At 40.2% G+C, this 12,783-nt stretch overlaps 1 protein-coding gene across 1 annotated transcript; it reads right to left on the bottom strand.

Annotated features, from left to right (window-relative positions):
• Positions 1-5,052: 5,052 nt before the first annotated feature.
• On the bottom strand, positions 5,053-9,475 carry LOC121815074 (ankyrin repeat and BTB/POZ domain-containing protein BTBD11-A-like). The gene has a single exon (XM_042224061.1). It carries the CDS (start codon positions 9,212-9,214, stop codon positions 8,186-8,188), a length of 1,029 nt encoding a protein of 342 aa, XP_042079995.1. The 5' UTR covers positions 9,215-9,475; the 3' UTR covers positions 5,053-8,185.
• Positions 9,476-12,783: the final 3,308 nt, after the last annotated feature.

Genomic DNA, 12,783 nt, shown 5'->3' on the forward strand with positions numbered 1-12,783 from the left:
TGCAGCAGCTTCGGCAATGGAGAGCTGAACATGGTCCATTCGGACTCAATGTCCCCAGTCTCCCTCGGAATGCTGTTGAAGCTCTCGGGTGGCGCAGCTCTGATCTCACGGACTGGGGCCTTGCATATGGATGTTCCCAGCACACCCTCACTACGCGTTTAGGTGCACCGGGTCTCTAGGTTTCCCCAATCTTATTCAATTCAATTCAATTCAATTCAATTTCTTTATTGTCCCACAAGGGGAAATTGGTTTAGCAGCAGGAGGATAAAAATAAACAGAACAATACTATAAAATAATAATAACAATAATAATGATAGAAAGTTCAAGGACAATTATTTGCCATTAAGGAGACAAGGGGAATCTCTCTAAAAAGAAAAAGAGAAAGAAAACGCCAATAAACACCTGCTGCAGGTCGCCACAAGAGCAGCGCCTTCGCCCTGTTGTTATATATAAGACAAGAATATAAACAGTACATTTGCATAATGACTGAAACCAGCCCACAAAACACTACGTCCAGATGAACAGAATCAACTTTTGGAGATTTACTTACCTGGATGATTGAGCATGCATCAAGAAGTCTTTATTTACAGTTCTGTCATTTAGTGGGAAACAACACAAAGTTTCATGAGTGGGGGAGGTAGTAGACAAACTGGGTGTTTCTCTCTAAGTGTGTGCGTTTAAATCAAAGGAATCATCTAAACATTTGTTAAACAGGTGTCACTAGGTCCTCTGAGCAAATAAACTTCTTTAATATTATCAGCTAAACATTAACCACACCCATCTAGAGGAAGCTAACTGTCACTGCAAATGGATTTCTCGCAATGAAATGATCTGCAACATTTGCTGCCTCTCATCGTTGTCTTACTGTGATCAAACAACAACAGGTTAGATGATACGGGCCTAAATGTATTAGCACAGCGAAGCTTGTTACTGGTGCTGCTCACAACACGGGATGGCGCATTGTGTTAGCCGAAAGCACGCTCTGTTGATTGCAGCATTTATCTGATGGGAGACGATGGAAGTGTTGTGTGTGAGTATTTGTGTGTGTGAGATGCATGCATGAATCTGTTTATGTAAATATCTTGGAATTTGGTTCACAGTTCACCAACTGTGAATCCGGTATGTCCTGACATGCAGCTGTCTTTAACACACAAATCACTTTTTCTACCAGTGACAAGACAATTTCTTCGAGTTTTGCTCGGCTCACATCAAAGAGGGAAAACAAGTTCAAAGCTTGTTTACCAGTATTTTCCTCATATTTTCCAGCCACACTGGATGTTGCTTAAATAGGATCATTTCCCTCTATACAACAAAAGGAATTCAGAGCTGCAAAAAAATGTAATAGATACTGATGCTTCACCTTAGGTAATCCACTTGCTGGTACTTGTTTGCGCAGACTTTTCTTCCTGCTATAATAAGCAGGAGACATTGCTTGTATAGGTCTCATCTGTCACCCACAGCTTCTCTTATGGATTTTCCTGTTTTGATCCTTGCCATCTGTGCCGCTTCCTCTCTCATTGCTTTTCTTCCAAAGTCGACATCTTGAACAATTCATTCTTAGCCACAGATTTACTGGATGCAGAGTAATTATCAAACTATTCTTGCACAGCAGTGGCATATTTTTAGTGTCTACACTGCAAAAGGTAAACTTTCCATCTGTGCTTTGGGAAAACCTACTAAAAAACACTCAGACAATTTGGTCCAGAGGGAAACAAATTTACCCCAAAGACAGAAATAAAACGGCTAAAGCTCCCTTGATATTGTCATCCTGGCATGAAAAAATAGCAAAGCTCTTCCACGGGCAGTAAACATGAAACTAAAAACATTATGCTGAGTGAGTTTATAGCAATAAGTGCACACTTTCTGGGTTAACACTGCCAGGGCTGTAATGGAGTAAATCTCTTTTTGGTATGAAAGGTCAAGCATAAAAATGAGCTAAATTAGTCAATGCTGCCTCAGCTCCAGTAGTGTTTTCTTAAATTTCATCACTCAGTGGCTCAGGGGGTTTTACCCTTGAAGTGATTTTTCATAAATATTGATTATTTTGGAGGAGATTGTATTGTTCTGTTCTGCTCTTGTTCTTCAGAAAAAATAACAATAACAAGACGCAGTTTCATCAATTCATCATTGAAAAGTCATAGGGGACAACATTAACAGTATTACGATTATTTTTTGTGTCTCCTTTTCAGTGTGCAGTGACTGCAGTTTAATGGCAGCTCACTAGCCGAATGCACCAACACACGTATGTACACACACACACACACACACACATGCTCGCACAGGCAATGGAAAGTTTATACAATCCAGTGAAGTGCATAAGAAAAAAGGATGGCTGCTAAAGAACAAAAAAAATGATGCACAGCCCATTGCAGGCACCGCCAGCTGGGTACAGAATTAACTACATTTTATCACTTGTCTCCTCTTAATCAACTGAAGCTAACTTGGCTGAAGCTCCCCCTCATTGTGCCAGACACCATGTCACATCAGCATTCCTCATTCCCTCCTAAAAACTTACAATTAAAACCAGATCTACCCCTGGCCATGTGTGGCTCTTTGAGCGTGTGTTTCAATACTCGCCAGTGTCTGTTGCTGCCTTACATGACCAAGTCTATGCTGCTGTGTCAGGGTTTCCCTAGTACAGATATATTATATCTTTCTTCCAGACATAATTGGGACTGGTCTCCACCAGTACAGAGTGGTACGGCTGCTAACCGCAGTCATTCTTGTCTCCCTGCCTTCGCCACACACACACATGTGCACCAGGCACCAGCCTTGCTCAACTACACCAGCAAGTGAATAAGAAACAAAAAACCTGGAATGTAGCTGGACCAGTGCTCTTGCACTTCAGCGATGAGATCCAACGTAATTAAAACATCTGAACGTACAGCAGTAAAGCATTCTTGTTACAACAGCACACATACTGTTGACTCAGCGACTGGATAGCTGCTTGTCTCGCATGATGACCAAAATTTTGTAAATGTAAATGTTAAATTTTAAGTGAAGGGTCTGCTGTTAAGACTTTAAAAGGAAACCCCCACCTCTGTTATGCACTTCACACTGTAATGGCAGAATGCTCTCCAATGGGTGTGCTTCAGTGCTGTAATTTACTTTTTTTGTACAACCCTTTTTTCTCTATTTGTCTTTTCAGTTGGTGATTTCACACATTTTTCCAGTATGCCCTACTGAGAAAGTTGTATTATTTTTGGTGTGGTTAAAAACAGTGTGCATTGGTTAGTACAAAGGTTTTTTTTTTTTTTAAATTTTTTTAATCATGGAAGAAAAAGTAAGGATGCATGCAGAACAATACCACAGAGCAGCACGCCTGTTGTTCAAAAGATCTCAAATTACCTCTCGAGAGTGTTGTATTTCCCAAGCACCTGGCAACACTTCCACAAAGATGCAAGGTGTTGCTGCATTGAATTTCTGTTGATAAATCCAATGTTACATCATTTTGCATCTCTGGTTACTCTATATACTAACCATAAGAAGATGTTCTGTCTTTTTCCATCTGTTAAGATCATTAAGTAATCATTAGCTGAATGTATAAAAGGTCTGTTTGTTATTAATCAATTACATAATCATGCTTATAAAGTAGATTCAGCTGTAAGACAACACCCCTAATGTTATCACCTATTGCCGTTTTTGAAGTCGGGCTACTGGAAATCTATAAAATAAGCACAGTACTCTTGCATTGTATTCTGCTTTGCACCAAAATCTGTTTCATTCTCGGCTGTAATTGCTTGACTACTCTATTTCCACAACATTGCCACCCATTAAACCAAAGAAATGATCTTAAAGACATTTATATACACACAGTAAAGAGTAGCCCCTTTCAAACATAAAAAGCTGAATATAGCAGCTGTAAATGGTTGCTATTTAGCCATGAGGTTATGAATACTTGGTCCAATTTGTATGCCATTAATAATTATTTGAGTAAGGGTAAGAGAAATGCCACCAATATACAAATAAAGCAGATCAAGTATATCAAAGTGCACTAAAAACAACTATTTAAATGTCTTTAGGGTGAAACTTTCCTTTGAAAAACCAAATGAGATTTGCCCAGACTTGAAAGTCATTTCACACATAAAGTGTGGTTACAAACTGGTCCCCAGGGTGGAAGATATCCCTGCGTGGTGGATATCACGTTCCACTAGACATTTTCTGACATGCACATGTCATTAAGGTAATCAAAGAATCACTGTGTCCTAGCTCTAGCAGGAGCCATAAGAAATATCCCACCATATAGAATAGTTTCCTGTTCTGACAAGATACCACAGCTGAAGGAGGGAAACCCAACACCCACCTGCAAATGCAAATAACACACAGTCACACATGGTGAGAGGAGGCCCTGAGATCTCGATGAATATGTGTATATATATATGTTTGGGTTTGCTATCAGAGGCCTGGGCCTGAGAGCTTGAGGGTCCCGCTCAGTATCTTAGCTGTTCCTGGAAGTCCCGAGGTCAAAATGGGAGATGCCCCCAAGGGTGGTGAAGAATGACCGAGCTAAGATCCTGTAGGACTTCCAGATACAGACGGACAAACCGGTGGTGGCTAACCAACCGGACATAGTGGTGGTAGACAAACAGAAGAAGACGGCCGTAGTGATCGATGTAGCGGTTCCGAATGACAGCAATATCAGGAAGAAGGAACACGAGAAGCTGGAGAAATACCAAGGGCTCAGAGAAGAGCTCGAGAGGATGTGGAGGGTGAAGGTAACGGTGGTCCCCGTGGTAATCGAGCACTAGGTGCGGTGACTCCCAAGCTAGGCGAGTGGCTCCAGCAGATCCCGGGAACAACATCGGAGATCTCTGTCCAGAAGAGCGCAGTCCTGGGAACAGCTAAGATACTGCGCAGGACCCTCAAGCTCCCAGGCCTCTGGTAGAGGACCCGAGCTTGAAGGATAAACCGCCCGCAGGGGCGTGTGGGTGTTTATATATATTGTATATATATATAACATCATATATATATACATATATTTTTTTATTATGATAATATATATATATTATACTAATATAATACTAATATATATTATATATATGTATTTTAGATAAAGTTTAAAACTGACTATATAGATGTCAAGCAGGCCTTTAATATATCTGGCTGCAAGAAAGCAAACTGTGTAGCTTTTATAAGCTGCTGGGAAACTGAAGCCCCCTTCTAAAAATGACTTTGCAAATCATTAAGGTATTTGAACCTAAATCTTAAAAAAAGAAAAACACCTTATTGAATTTGTGACAACAAAGAAACAGAAATAAGCTTTGGCTCAAGATATTCATAAAGTCCTCTTCACAAAGCTGGGTCACTAGCTTTAGCATAATATGGATAAATCACCTAAATTACTCCCACTTGGCTGAGTAAGACAGAGAGAATGGATAGAGCGATATAGAAGTTCAGTTTGGCAGGCAGCGACTCTGGTAAGGTCAAACCACCCTCAGACTGGATGGCTGTTTGGTTTTAGTAGGAAGAAAACAAATGATGTTGTGTTTCAGCTTTCTCTGTCTCTGTAGGGTGCTTTAAGGTTTAGAGATCTTGCCATTAGAACAGAAAATGTGGTAAGGGATGAGCTTTTGAACTCTGTTATATTATCACCTCTTAGGCAACTGTTTGCTAGCAAGTTCCTGTCATGTAGATACAGAAATATGTCTTCATTTTGGAGTCAAATTTCCTGCCACCTCCTCATTGTAGGTCTACTCTTACTTTCCTTTTAAGACTGCTTTTGCCTCTAAAGATTCATTAAGCTATAGATTGTTTTTTCCTCTGTGTAGCTGTTAAATGATTCACTGTGTTCATTAGCTTGCCACTAACATGTATCTGCTGAGGTGCTAGGCTAAAAGTATTTGAAAACTGACAAAAAATGCACTAATACAGATAGGTGAACCAATAAGCTCTGTAAAGCTGTAAACCTTTTCAAACATTCATATCTAAAATATTGATTTTTAGTGTTTTGATGTTTATTTTTATGCTAGTGGTTCAATAATTACTACCTAACCCTTTAAGAAAATGCTATATTACACGGTATTGCATGATTTCATTCACTACGTTATTTTCCTAGCCTTGAGCTTTATGTCAATATTCCATATGCTCAAGATATTTTATTTGCATGCCAAGTGGCCTGAGTGTGCCTTCTGAGTGAATCCTGATATTTAGTACTGTGCATTGTGTCTTCATACTCTAAGCTCTGACGTTCTATTGTACTACTTTTAATTGTATGTGGCGATTCTGGCATTGTTGCATGTGTAGATTCAGTGTGTGTTGCAATCACTACAAATAAATGCACATGCTATGCAAAAAAGCTTTTATAAATGAGTAGATAAACACAGCAAAAATGCAGATGCTTCCACACAGGTGCACTACATGGTACAATTAAACAATTATCATCCAATCATGCAATGTAGCATGTATAAAACTGCTGAGCATGCTCAAGTGATTCTGATTCTGTGTCAAGATAGCATAAGAAAAAAAACTAAGGGACTTAAAGAGGGGGCACAGATGGCAGGAGTCACAAAGAATATCCAACTGAGTAGAGTTTCATTAAGAAATTCAGTCTGCATTACAACTATCAGAAATACATCAGTAATCAGTGTTGAACATAGAACATATGTGATAAACATGATGCTTTCGTGAGTGTGATGTGTAGCAGAATGAAAGCAGAAGATCTGTTCCTCAGGTGACTGAGAATATGTTTGCAGGACGTGATCAGACTGTCAGCAAGAACAGCCCTGACAATTACATAGAGAGGGATATTAGATGGGTTGCAGTGTATAAACCCCTCATTACAAAGATGAATGCACATTTGACAGTTCAGTGGTGCAAAAAAAAGCTTAGGCACTGGTCTACAGAGATGTGGCTACATCCAGATGAATTATTTTCATTGTGTTCTTGACAAGTGAGTGAGAGCGTTTGTGGCAGGCCTGAACGCTTGACCCCTACACCGAAAATTATCTTTAAGGTGAGCGCTCTTTTCCAGGATGATAGCGCCCCATCCATAGATCACATAGGGTCATCAAATGGTTTGATGAGTATGAAAATGTGGGTTGTTTGCTATGGCCTTTGCAGTCACCTCATAACCATACAATTGAACATTTATGGAAGATTCTAAACAAGTTAGATAATCAAATTACCAAATTAAGGAATGCTGGAAGAATGATGTTTCAGTCCTAAAGCAGAGTTCCAAGAAAACTGGAGAACCAGGTACAGCTGTTCTTGTGGCACATGGTGGCCTTACACCATACTAAGGTACTTTGTTTTTCTAGTAATTTGTCACCTGTCTCTAAACGAGTCTCACTAAATAACTACAATCCTGTACCACTGTGAACAAATAAGCAAGAAAATTGCAAACCAACTGACATGCACTTAAAACAAAAGGCACAGTAAAAATGAAGTACTATTCTCTTCTGTGGGTGATTCATCAATACAGTCACAGTCTTTCTAACTTTGTCTCTCTGTCTCTCATTCTCCCTCTCTTTCTATAACTCAGTTTTATTTGCATCACTCTGCATAATGCACAACAGCACATACGTCCCCAGGGCCTTTTTTATTATGTAAACCTGTTGCAAGAGGAGTCACAGCAGCGCTTTTACAACATCCATCAAAACAGGGGCAAGAATGTCTTAGAGTGGTTACGGATGTATTGATGGTTAAAAGGCAGTGAAGTCAGAATACTATTAGACTTGTCCTTTGAATTCAGATATTTTCAAAGACACCAGACAAAAAGTATTATTAACACTTGAAAAGTCTGGGTACTCTGTAATAGAATCAGCTGCTATACCCAGAAAATAAAAATCCTCGCTCTGGGTGAAAAGAACAGAAACTCATCTCTGCATAGCATCACTGCAGGCAGAGCCCCCTTTACTGAAAGAGTGAATAACTCAACCCAGGGATGCTGTGCTCACCCATTTTGAACAAAACAGCCACATACAGTATGAGAAGTATATGAGAGAACAGCAGCTCCAGTCTAACTTTGCACAGAGGACAAACGAGGCAATCTGGACAAAAGGAGATCACAGTTTCACACGAAGACCAACTGGTCAGTGTTCAATTGCTTGCAGCGCCAGTACTCTTGAAAAGCACTATTCTAGCTGCAGGAATCCCTTCCTCCTGTCACTTAAAGTTTCACAGTTCTTTGAGGAGGCAGGAGCTGCAGGAATCGTGCAGAAAGTGAAACTGAGAGAATGCAGCCTACTTATCTATATAAATCTTCAATGTTCTGACATTTGTGCAGTCTGTTATTGATTTTAAAACCTGCTGTGGGGAGTGAGAAGTAACTCTGCAAGTGGCATAATTTAAAATGTGTACATGTATGAATGCAAATTGGAGAGGGGGTTCTTGTTAAATTGACCTGCTTTATCCTTAACTTACCATTTGCATTCTTCCCGCAGATCAGGTGTTGCCAGGGTTGCAAAGAGCCCCATATCTCTGCATCACTGTTAACGGCCTGCTCCAGGATCTCCACAGTAAACTTGGGGATCCCGTTATCCCGCTCCAGCAGCGCACTGCGCAGCACCCGCGCGTACACATCGCGGAAGAGGTTTTCCATGCACGCGGCCAGGTAGATCGCCGCGTGCTCATGGATCCTGACTGCTACCCTGCTATCGACCATCCACCTGAAGAACTTCCCCACGTTAAAGATGAGTCCGCATCGCGCCGACTTGCCGCGGGTGAACTTGTCGTCCTCTGTGCTCATATTGTACAGTGACAATGCACTGAGGGCCCCGCTGATGCAGTTCATCGACACGGTCCACGCCAGGACCATCTTTATGGCACTTTGGATCTCATATTTGGTACATTTGGCGTAGCGCAAACTCAAGCGCTGCGCCTCCTTGGCGACCCTGACCAGGGCCCGGCTGACCAGAACCGAGAGCCTGTGCAGGACGTCCTGCTGTGGTGTCGGCAGGCTCATCTCCTCGTCCTTGCTCAGAGCGCTCGCCACTTCCCCGAGGCTCCACGGCACATCCTCAAGCTCGGGTAGTTTAGCGCATTGCCCGGTGCACTCCAGGATCTCGGCGTCTTCGACCAGGACCGTGTTAACAGTGTCCAGACTGTTGTGTCGACTGTGCATCGAGTCGGTTAAATGCCAGTAATTCCCTCCATGTGCCTCTGAGCAGCACAGCGACGCACTGGAAGACCTGAAGGAGTCGGCGGCTCCACCATAACCCGAGTCTAGCGTCAAATCCTCCAGGGTCCTTGCTACTGACTTGCTACTCCTTGCCATAACTGCGCTTCATACTGTAAAAAGAGGGCTTGGAAAAAGTGGGGGGAAAATACCGACGAAGACGCAGTGTGAATACACAAGCGCCTTCCACGAGCTTGTCAACTGAAATGTTTTATTCTTTTCCCTTTTCTTTTGTTTTCTTTTGGAACTGTCCATGCAGGCATAAAGTTAAGAGTAGTATCTCCCTACAGTGCATCAACAGTCATACAGTGCCGTTCAAGCGCAGAGGCTGACAGATGGAGGCGGGACCGGAGAAAACAGAGCGCAGCTGTCAACCAATGGACTCTCGGGAAGAATCAGCAAAGCGTTTTAATTGGATCAATAAAAAAAACCCATCGATATAGCTCCTGATAAAGATTGTTAATATGAATACAAACAGTAAAGGACGGGAGTACTCCGCTCATTTTCCCCTTTCTGTCGTCTACTCCTTATAAAAGTTTGCTTCCTCAAAACTCTTGAACCGCACATCCTGTAAAATGACCAGTCAGACAAAAGACACAAATTGCACTGAATAATATATATTTTAATATAAAAGCAACTGCTTTTATGTAACTGTGTTTAGAGGACAAACCCGCCAGAGGCACAGACTTTTCAGTTATTTTCTGAGGGCCCATGTCTGATCGTAACATGACTCAAGACCATTAATAATAGATTGCATGCATAATGTATCCTTCTCTGTTCCTCTGGAGGAGAACTCGTTGAAAAGATCGGAATTACTTTCAAGGTCATTATCTCGGATCCCTCAGGGTCTAACGTTAGTTTCTGCGTTTAGTTTTTTGCCCTTCCCATGGGCCATCACGGCTTTGCAGGATCTGCATGAATACATTAAATAAAGCAACACCGAGCGATACACTGTAGAAGTATTCTTTACTTTGGAGTAACAGCGATGATCGTGCATTTACAGTAACAATGTAGGCTAATGAAAGAAATGTAAGGCTGACAAAAAATAAGGTTGGTGCAAATAACTTTCGGGTTCAGTGTAACAAAAAATGGCTGAGTGTAATTAACCTAAACTGGTGGTATTTACATTTTAGTTGCAGTACTTTTTGCACTGGACAGCAGCTTGGAGCAACAGTGAACCCTGGTGTTAGCTAATAAAACTTCAATTTATTGAGATTGACATTTTAAAACAATCACAAGCTCCAACAACAACTTCATCACACAACTAGGATTGGACGATGACTGCTTTGTACAATTAATGTGGCAATGTAACATAAACCTGTGCGGCATAGTGGTCCACATTAAAATGCACCATGCTGCATTTGGCAGGATAACACCCACAGTTCTCCAGTCACTCCCAATCTATATTATTAAGTACACCTAGTTTGCAAAATCCCTTATTAATGTGGGACCAAAAGCTTTTCCATTTAAAGAGATGAAGGCGCTTTGTTAATAAGCTACCCTGATGCACACAGAACTGACTTTCTGATTATTATTATAGTACTTTAACTTGTTATTATAAAGTAAAACCTCCTTCTGAGGCATTCTGATTTCGTTTTTGTGTCTTTGCCAACACATAACTGCATGTCACAGCATTTTAGCACATATTTTCAAGTCAATATTATGCAAAGTCATTATTAATTAATTCATAAAATCAGTGCTCAGTTAAAATATATATTTTATTAAGGTAAATACAGTATATACAAGCATATGATGTAGATATTTCTGAAAAGCATAATCCTGTATTCTGTGATTCTGGGATGTGAGCAAACAAAGTCATATTTCTACAAAACCACATGTTAAAGCTGTCTTATGATCTCTCTCTGGTCCTCATGTAAATGGGGTAAATAGAACAATATCCTTATATAGAGAGGTTTTAAAAAATGTTCAACAGCCCAGAAGAAAAGCAAACTGGTTGAGATGATTTAGAAACACATTAAATGTAACCGAAATGAGAAGCGGCTGTATCAGTAACAATGAGGAATCTTGTGCTCTTGGGCCACTGTGATGTGGCCTGATGTAGATTAAGATCTGCCTTCAAGTATGCATGCTCTTCTTCTTCTTCATCTTGTCACACATTTTGGAAGGCTGCACACATATTAAATGTTTACTGCAGTATATGTCCTCTTTCTCCAAGTTCACTGAGAAAAACAGAGCAAAAGGCTGATTGATTTGTGTCTGCACTATAACCTTCATGATTGGTCTATAGCTGCTCTACACAGGGAAAAACCTGCATTGCTCAACCTTTGTGTTTAAAAGCAAAGTAGATTAACTGATTAAAACTACTGAAGCTCAGAATATTTAAAATCACATCACGGCTTCGTGTCCAGTTAAATAGATTATCATAGGCTCAGATAGCTCTAATAAAACAAAAAGGAAGATTAAGACAGAAAAACCTCAAAGTTTGTGAAAACTGACTCAAAGGCAAAAACGTTAAAGTGCACTTTGATCCTCTACAAAAACTATTTCTGGTAAATTCTGCCATCTAGTGGCAATTTGTATAAGTGTAATGGGATGTTTTTGACTGCATCCCCACCACCCTTTTCAACATAATTATTAGAGTAACCTAGCTTTCTTATAGCCAGAGAAATCTTTAGGCTTCTGTGATTTTACAGTAATTTTTCAAATCTTAGCAGAGAATAAATGATGGAAAATAACTTTTTTTCAGGAATGTTTGATGCATATCCTTGAGAAGCCAGAAGGTCACAGTGGAAAAAGCCATCAGACATTGGAAACAATTACTTTTCAATGCACTCAGCAAAAAATGCAGACAGACAAGCAAAACACAAACAAATACTTTGACTGTATAATTGTGAAAAGCATTGCACGCCTTAACCACACTCCTGTGGTTTTCCTGCACATACTGTAATTTTCTCCAGAAGACAGAGATGTGCAACCAAGGACTTCTAAAGCAAGCAGACAGAAAAACAAACGGTCAGAAAGTGACAGAAATTCCTCTCATATCCACACCTATAACAGAACAGCTAAAGTCCAGACTTTGCTCCCTTACGTTAAGCTTTACTTTCTTTTTTATTTTCTGTTTCACTGAGCAGGATTTTTCAAGCTGTTTTTCCCTTAGAAAGCAGAAACAGAAATGCTCAGGTGTAATGTACTTTAAAAGCCATGGCTTTTAATCTTATCATGCATGCATTTTATCATGCATGCACGATACTTAGGGGAAAAAAAGGAGGCATGTTGCACAGCTTCACAGATCTGGTCGTGCGACAATGATATAACTTGTCATTCTGCCCCAGGGTGATACAACATGTTCTTCTTACCGAGCACAGTGTGCTATCTTTGCTCCAACCCTGACATTTCTGTGGCATGCAATATATCCCACAGAAATTATTTATTCAAAAGATTTATTTTTGTTCTTTAAACAAAACCTGTTAACAAGTTAAATTAAACTTCTATTGCTTGAATTTACACCTAAAATTCAATAACCTGAGTGAAATATCCTTCGATAACCATTCCATCATTAAACCAAAGGTCAAAATGATCATCCTTCTGATTTTTCCAATTGATAATAACAAAATGTAATTTACCATTAATGACACTCTAACAAATGTATGAGGCTGCCTCTTCCTATAATTACAAACAGGGTTACAGTAAAAACAAACAAACAAAGT

This window comes from Haplochromis burtoni, unplaced genomic scaffold (genome assembly GCF_018398535.1).
Source record: "Haplochromis burtoni strain Fernald_Lab_line unplaced genomic scaffold, NCSU_Asbu1 Contig_127, whole genome shotgun sequence".
NCBI classification, from domain to species: Eukaryota; Metazoa; Chordata; class Actinopteri; order Cichliformes; family Cichlidae; genus Haplochromis; species Haplochromis burtoni.